At 33.6% G+C, this 9115-nt stretch overlaps 1 protein-coding gene across 1 annotated transcript; it reads right to left on the reverse strand.

Annotated features, from left to right (window-relative positions):
- Positions 1–5386: 5386 nt before the first annotated feature.
- LOC128127184 (uncharacterized) lies at positions 5387–8755 on the reverse strand. The gene is made up of 3 exons (XM_052765606.1): positions 6360–8755; positions 6232–6278; positions 5387–6117 (listed from the first exon to the last, which is right to left on the reverse strand). Exons 1-3 carry the CDS (start codon positions 8753–8755, stop codon positions 5387–5389), a joined length of 3174 nt encoding a protein of 1057 aa, XP_052621566.1.
- Between the last annotated feature and the right edge of the window lie 360 nt (positions 8756–9115).

Raw genomic sequence — 9115 nt, forward strand, 5'->3', positions numbered from 1 at the left:
ACATACATATAGGAATTATGAATTTGATGTTTACAAGTTCACACATTAAAAATACACATAAAAATAAGTTGTAGATGAATTCAAATACATTAAAATAACACATAACCATAAATTTTATTGTTTTACATCAATCCATATATGTCAAAAAGAAAATAAATTATAATACCGAAACGAAATATAATTTTTGATGAATACAAACACATCAAAAAAATTTATAACATTTACAATATATTTTTATTTAGAGAAAACTAAATAGATTTGAAAAAAAATTACCAAAGTTTATTATGTAAATGGTTCTTTTTTCATGTGTTTTTATTCGGTTGAACCGGTTTATTTTGACCGGTTCAACCGTTTTTTCTAGAAACCGGCCGGTTCAATCCGGTTTAGAAATCAATGTAAAACCGGTAATAGTTGAACCGTTCCCTCTCCCGGTTCCTGGTCCAACCGGTTCGATCGGCCGGTTCAAACCGGTTTTTAAAACATTGAATATTAGAGATATGAGATGTATTGATGTAAATAATTATTATGATGTTTAAAAATCGGGATAAATAAAGTATAAACCTTACAAGATTGTTTTGTTACAACAATATCTTACTTATTTTTTCTCTTCTAAATATAGTTATTTTGGCCATTAAAATATACGTAGAAAATCATAACTAAAAGATGAACACTATCAAAATAATATAATTGCAATTTCAATCCATAATAGTCATGTTTGCAGCAAATTCAAACACCCACTTAACAAATATGGTTGAAATTGTTTAAAATAAATAGAAACTAGAAACGAATAAGATATTTGGTAATTTGAGACATATATAATGGTTGATGTAAACAATTATGATAACTATTTTACCTTCAAATATGAATATCTCAAATTTAATATCACCATAAAAAAAAAATTATATTGATTGTGACAATAAACAAATAAGCTTACTTATAACTAAGAAGTGCACGCATGGCATGGGATTTACGAATTCTTCGATAAATGGTAAGCAAGTTAATACAAATTAGGTTTGTATTTAGTGTTTGGGGGATGCCACTATTTGCCTACACATGTGATTTAAATATTCCAAAAATAGATAAAATTATTCGAGTTCGGTTTCATGGTAATCTCAAACTATAACTCAAGAATTGTTCATCGCATCAAGTATAACTAATTAAACGGCCTTTAAGGTTTAGGGTTCAAAATTCAGACTCTAACAGACTCAAAAAATTGTTAGTGTTTAGTGATTTGACATCCAATATGAGCATTGAGGGATGTGGACAATTTTAATGGTACGATCTAACAATTATAACTAATTAAGTCATAAATTGTTTTGTATAGAAGAAATAGCATGTACATCATGTGAAGAGATGAAGGAAAGTTCATGAGATTTTGGGCATCATGTCACTATCAACGAGTTTAACAAACTAGTGTCTGTAACACGAAACGAACTAAATAACAATAAGTAGAAAGAGTATCCCAAAACGAGAACGTTTATTGAATTTAAGATGTTGTGTTAAGGCTTACCTTTTATACATGGTGAAACTAAATTTGGGAGGTATGTGTTAGTTGAATTTTATATGCTTCTTTTATAATTTATTTAACATATGTGTATGTATTTTTAGTTAAATCATATGGTATATTTTTGTTTATTTTATTTAACCACTATATACCGAGTGCTTTCGAGACTTTGTGTTTATTTTCAGATTTTTAAACAAATAGTAATTAGCTATAACTTTTTTATTATTATTAAAAACGCTCTTAAAAGGTATATTAATCATATTTACTAGAACGTTTAGTTTGACTATGATCAAAACCTTATTGTATAATCTCATAAAACTTTGGATCTTTATGAATTTAAAGTTGAGTTTAGCCTGCTTCCTAAATGACCCTTTATGACATGACATGATCAAAATTCCCTTAAATAATTGAATTATTTTTTAAGAACTAGTATACAACAAAACCAATCTTTTGTTTTATGCAAAAGCTTACAACTTATTAATTAATTAACGAACTAAGTAGATGATCATAAACGAACTTCCAAAATTGATGTGTAGATTTTTGTATTTTTGCTTAAATTAAGTATTCATCTTGAGAGATCAAACCTTTTCAACTTTCACTACTTGGTTTTCTTTGATGCTTGCATTTGTGGGAGCAAATCAGCAAATTGATTATGTTTGAAAAGGTTTATTCTTTATTAGATTAATTTATGGAAATAATTTGATAAGATTTGCCGCCAAACCTTAATTTTTTTATGATTATTTACAAATGCTTTCCACTCAGTATACTGATAAAAAGTAATGGCTTTTGATCATCTCATAATTCCCAATTCCTTTTTTTTCTAATGTTACAAAGTCAAACATATAATCATAGATGATAGAACACACTTCAAAATTCATTTTTGGGTTTAATTAGTTTTCTTCATTTATTATTGTATTTTATTTATATGGTTACACCTTCGTTGATATATCTTTCTAAATATTGTTTATATCGATTTTAAAATAAAATAAATATTTAATGGTAAAGTTTTGAAAAAAAAAATACTAGTTTTGAAAATTCTGTGAAGGTAGTTTCCAAATACATAGTGTTAAAATCGATCTAATCATATCATTTGACACATCTAACTTACGACAAATATACAAATATTTTAAACACAAACATATTAATATTTTATGGATATTTTGGCAAGTTCAATACAAACAAGTCACTTTAGATTATAAAGAACTTCCAAAAGGTTGCCATAACATATGCATGCAAGATAATTGTCAATGCCATTGGAATTTGGCATCCCTAATAAAAACAAATTTATCATTCTTTGGCATATGATTTACTAATAAAAGAATGAAATGGTTTTGAAATTCAGTTCTAGGAAAATAATTGGTCAATAATTACTACATAATTTTTCATAGCAACCATTTAAATCATACATGATGGAATGACATCGTTTAGAAAGACTACTAACAAGTTTAACATATGTTGATAATTTGTATGATATCTTCCCATTTTTTTCTTTTATCTTTAATAAAAGCGTATATTAACACCACAAGGAAAAAGGCCATTACCGGCGACAAAAGTCGCCGGTAAAACTCCCAAAAGTCGCCGGTAATGATAATAGCGGCGACGCGTCGCCGGTAATAAGTCGCCGCTACTGCCTCGTCGCTATTGATCAGCTTGTCGCCGGTAATGATAATAGTCGCCGCTATTAGTATGTCGCCGCTAATGAGTATTGTCGCCGCTAATAATGTTGTCGCCGGGAATGACGTTTGTCGCCGGTAAAAGTGTCGCCGGCAAAAGTGTCGCCGGTAATGAGCTCTGTCGCCGGTAAAAGCGTCGCCGGTAATCGTTTTTCAATTTTTTTTAAAAAAAAATGATTTTCGTTGCCGGTGATAATATCGCAGGTAAAAGTGTCGCCGGTAATAACAATATTCGATTAAATATCAAAACCAATAGTGTCGACGCTAATTAGAAAACAAACATCCTATTAAATATCAAACATAATAGTGTCAAACAAACATCCAAAATACAATTAAATATCAAAAGTCATACTATCCGAGTAGCAAAACAACAAAATTTTTACAATCTACCAAGTAGCAAAACGAGACAACATATGCAAATAAAACCCATTCTTACATACCCTCATCGTCGTTCCCATCGTTCCCTTGATTATTTTGGGATTGAAAAAACGAATAAAGCTCATCCCTACATGCCGGGTCGGCGAGCATTGCACGAAGATTTTCCAACTACATAATTAATAACAATATATATAAAGTTATAAGTTAGATGGTCAAACATAAACAAAAACTATCAAAATACATTGTTATTTTTAAAGTAAGATAGAAAACCAAATTACCAAACTTTTTAGCAAATAATCACCAAACTACCAAATCAACATGCATTTTACGATGCTAAAGTAGATTGCTATTTTACCTGTGATGGTTGTGATGGTGGTTGTGATGGTTGCGAAGGCTGTGGAATCGTCGGGAGACCAGAAGGTTTGCGGCCAATGCCTCTAATGTGGCCACGTCGCTCTCCTAATACTTTCTCGAACGTAGCTCTTTCTTGAGTTGGCGTAAACTCACTTTTACCTTGAGTTTGTTCTAGCAGCTCTTCAACTAACCGATTCTGTAACTCCCAAAAGTGAGTAACAATTAAGTATAAATAAACATTTAAATATATGATAAAATTATAATTAAATACTTACATATTGTTGTTCCGATTCAGCAGTAACAAATACACCATTTTTATCGGTATGAGCTTTGCGAAATGTTTCCACTCTCTTAAGGTTCTGTTTAAGTTTAAAAATTAGATTATATTTTAAATAAATAATTACATGTATCGTACGGTACCTTCTTATAGCAAGTACTGCTATACGAGCTCGAACCCCCACGATTCACAATTGTTTGCTTTTCACGGATTTTTTTGTTCCTTTCTGAAGCAATTTTGTGTTCGTCAGTTTGAAAATACTCAACTGTCTTCTCCCAGTTATCAACAAGCATACCATCCGGAGGATTTGCCAATGCTCTCGGGATATCTTCATACCCTCCGACCATCTTGAAATATTCTTTAGCGTCGGCTTTACGCTCTCGAAAACCTCTTAACAAGGCTGCTTGAAAACTCTCTGTCAATAAAGTAGCTTGTGCATCCTGGTACATTTGATTGAGATCAAACTTTGTCTACAATAAAAAAAAAAAAAGTTAACCAAGAAACAATTATAGTTAAACCTATAAAATATATTTAAATAAATAATTACCGCTAAATGTTGTAATACAGTGTCCTTTATATCAGGGGAAACTCTTTTCCAACTCCATTTGTCGAAAGGGACCATCTGCCACATTGTTTTCCCAACTTCTCGGGAAAACATGTCTCCCGCCTCTCCTACGGGATTAAATGTGATATCCCTATCAAATTGCATGGGTATTGGTTTCCCCTGGTTCTGCAAGATTGCTTTTTCAAGCTTTATATTTTTTGCTTTTCCTCGAGCTTTCCTTCGGGCACGTCCCTCAACTACAAATGTAATTAAAAATTATTAGAAACGACATTTAATTTATGATAATTGAACAAAAATAGTAAATAAAAATTCATGATAAGACTTACCGTCCAGCTCGTGCTGGCCAGGACCTCTACCACCTGGGAAAGGTGGGTCCTCAGCTCCGTCTCCCCCATGTCCACGACCCATGACAGCAGCCATGGTAAACATAAACAACAGCCACACTCTCATCATTTCCTGAAAAATTATAAGATATACAAATACAATTTTTATTATAGATACACATTACATAGAAATAAACATTTAGATAGGAATAAACATTTAGATAGGAATAAACATTTCCATTTAAACTAGAAATCCAAATACAGTTCATATTACAAACACATATTACAAATACATATTACATAAGAACTATTCTAATCAGAATCTTCCTCATATCCTTCAGTGTCTTCTTCGGTATCATAGTCAGAATCGGTGTCATCGTAATCAGTATCGCAATCAGAAACATCATTGACTCTACCAGTTGGCGGAGGAACTTCAGATGCACTTTCTACATCAACAATGACTCTAGGAATGTTTTGAAAGTACATGCTGAAATCGATAAAAAGCGGAGCATCGGATGAAGAGATATTTTGAAGTACATCGACATCGTCTACATTTTCGTGTGAGACATTGTCAACATTTTGAACAAGGTCATCGTTCGATGGTAGATCCCAAATACTTCGATGATTAACATGCTCGACAACACACCGATGGTTATTGTTTGGCTCTCTGATGTAGAACACTTGTTTGGCTTGTGACGCATATATGAGTTGATCATCTTTGTATGCTTCGCGTCGTGTGTCGATACTGGTGAAACTATCACTAGAAATAACTCCTGTTCGAGTATCAAACCACTTGCAACGAAATAGTACAGTTGAATAATCATGTGTATACCTCAACTCTATAATCTCTTCTAACTGGCCATAATACTTCTCGCCTTTCTCACCCACCGCTAAAACCCCAGAGTTTTGTGTTGTACGTTGTGTGTCACGACTAAGTACCATAAACCTAACACCATTGACTATGCATGCGGTGTAAGAATAGGCATTCATTTGCGGGCCCATTGCAAGAACCGACAACTCTTCGTGGAATTCTGGAGATTTTTCTATTTTCATTTGATGAACCTAACAATTATAAATTAATATGTATTATGTATTCGTTAGATCAATGAAACAAATTTGTTTATTAATTTATATTACCTTTTCACGAAACCAATTACGAAATTCTCTCTTTTCATCACTTTGGGGATGCTCAGATTTGAATTTCCTATGTTGGTGACCAAAAGATATAGATTTAAAAAGATAAAATAAAAAATTAAGAATGAAAGTTAGAGATAAGATTAATTACTTGATATACTGTCTGACTTCTTCACAGCTATTCAATACAAACCATTCCATGTTATGCATTTCCGTTAAATTAAGAGTTTTGATTTGAGTTGTGCTGGTCGGTCGACATTTAGACTCAAACATCCAAAACTTTGTTTTTTCAATGACAATATCTACATTTCTTTCCGGACGATTCTTTACATCTCGAAGGTACATTGAACAAAATGGAAACATCCATCTCATACAAACCGGGCCTCCAGCAATTGCTTCATCAGGTAAATGCAAAAGTAAATGAACCATAATGTCAAAAAACGCCGGAGGATAAATCAATTCTAACTTGCACAAGATTGCAATAATGTCTACTTTTGCTTTCCTCATATCCTCCACCTTCAATGTTCTGGAACAAAGTTGCTTGAAAAACGTACAAAGGTCTACAATAGGTGTATAAGTATCTTTGTCTAACAACCCTCTTACTCCAATCGGTATCAAACGTTGAATAAGAATGTGGTGGTCATGCGATTTCAACCCAATAATGTTAGTATTGGTATCGTTCACTTTCTTACTAATGTTAGAACCAAACCCATCCGGCAGCTTAACCTCTTTTATAAATTGACAAAAGAGTTGTCGACTAGATTTCGTGAAAGAGTATCTTGCCTGGGGTCTATGAAACTTGTCACCATTTTTTTGCAACCATTCATTTCTCCGAATGTTTAGAATTCTCAAGTCCTCTCGTGCATTTGATGTGTCTTTGCTTTTATCGTTCATTAGGAGAGTACCTAACAAACTCTCGTCCACATTTTTCTGGACATGCATGACATCTATGTTGTGTTTCAACTGTAGAGAAGACCAATACTCGAGTTCGAAGAAAATGCTTCGTTTCGACCAGTTCAACTCATAATCTTGCCGCTTTGGCTCCCCGCCTCCATGCTCAGGATGTTTACCCGGTTTACGAGTTAGTAGACGACCTAGTTGCTCTTGTATGTCATCATTACTAAAGTGTCTCGGAGCGGGTCTTGTCTCTTCCATCCCATTAAAGTCCAACCTCTTTCTTAACGGATCATTAGCATCTAGGAAACGACGATGACCGATATATACGACTTTGTTTGTTGCACGGTACGAAGGAGTGTCTTCATTGCAAGTAGCACATGCTCTATACCCTTGCCCACTCCAACCCGATAAACTACTACGAGCTGGCCAATCGTTTATTGTCCACAACAACATAGCTCTCATCGTGAAGAATGTGTTTGTCGCCGCATCTTTAATACGTACGCCTGAGTTCCACAAATGTTTAAGCTCTTCCACCAACGGTCTAAGGAAAACATCCATATCCTTACCTGGAGCTTTCGGTCCTGGAATCAACAAAGTCAACATGAATGATGACTCTTTCATACAAAGCCAGGGTGGCAGATTGTATGTGGTGAGTATGACCGGCCATGTGCTATGTGGATTACACATGTTTCCAAATGGATTGAAACCGTCAGCTGAAAGACCTAGGCGTACGTTACGGGGTTCACTCGAGAAGTCGGGGTATTTTTTATCAAAATCTTGCCAATGTTCCCCATCAACAGGATGAATCATCACACCATCTTCTGAACGTCTGGTACTATGCCAAATCATATTTTTGGCAGTGTGCCTCGAACAATATAAACGTCGTAGTCTAGGGGTCACAGGAAAGTACCGTAACACCTTATGAGGTACTTTCTTACCCTTGGTGTTTTTATCGATCCATCGGCTCTCTTTACAAATGGGACAAACTTGCAATGAATCATGTTCTTTCCAAAAGAGACAACAATCGTTTTTACACACATGTATCGACTCATACCCCAGGCCAATAGACTTTAGTTTCTTTTTGGCTAGATAATGTGAAAGGGGAACCTTGTTGCCTTTGGGAAATGCTAATTGCAAGAGCTCAAGGAGTTGATCAAATGAACTATCAGTCCATTTGTTGTTCACCTTGATATGCATTAACTTTGCTAGAAACTCAAGGGAAGAAAAGATGCAACCAGTATACAATTGAGTTTCCATTTCTTCCAACAACTGTGCAAAATCATCATCCACACCGCTACCCCTTGTATTCGAGGTTCCTTCATCGAGGTTGGTATCATTTTCTCTCGACTCCCACATCACATCGTCGATTAAATCGGCCATTTCGTTACTTGGCAAGACGACGGGAGGAATAAAAGATTCACCATGATAGATCCAAATTTTGTACGCCTTACTGAAACCATTTATAAATATATGGCGTTCAACTACAGTCGGGTACTTGAAGTAACGGTTATCACATTTTTCACACGCACATCTGATTTTACCATTACTATCAAGGTGCAACTTCGACTTCTCAATAAAAGCTTTGAGTCCTGCTTGGAACTCGGGATGGTTTCGATATGGATTAGTAGTCCAGCTTTTATCAATAGACATGATGTTGCTGAAACATAATTTTGGGTTTAGAGTTTAGTATACAGAATTAGCATTGTTTTTTTTCAGTCCATATTTTTTTTACATCTAAAATAATACAAAAATTAAGTAATAAAAAAATGAAAAAAATAAATTAAAAACTATATAACTTATTGGTTAATTAATTTGGAGTTACCTTGGATAAAAACTAGAAGCTTTCTAGTTTTTGTATATAAGTTTTTAAACAATTTTATAGTTTTTTTTTTGTGTTTTTTTTTCAATTTATAAAAATAATGTATTTTTTTTTTCAATTATAGCATCCTACTTATAAGAAAACCACATACTTTTACATACATATTATGTTGTTGTGTTGTTTTTTTTACC

Source organism: Lactuca sativa, chromosome 7 (genome assembly GCF_002870075.4).
Source record: "Lactuca sativa cultivar Salinas chromosome 7, Lsat_Salinas_v11, whole genome shotgun sequence".
Lineage (NCBI taxonomy): Eukaryota > Viridiplantae > Streptophyta > Magnoliopsida > Asterales > Asteraceae > Lactuca > Lactuca sativa.

Excerpts from the sequence above, each read along its gene's own strand:
- LOC128127184 (XM_052765606.1), bottom strand. The coding sequence starts at position 8,755 with ATGTCTATTGATAAAAGCTGGACTACTAATCCATATCGAAACCATCCC. Across the intron at positions 6,279-6,359 it reads GAAGTCAGACAGTATATCAA|GAAATTCAAATCTGAGCATC; the intron begins GTAATTAATCTT and ends TCACCAACATAG. Across the intron at positions 6,118-6,231 it reads TGATGAAAAGAGAGAATTTC|AAAAATCTCCAGAATTCCAC; the intron begins GTAATTGGTTTC and ends AAATGAAAATAG.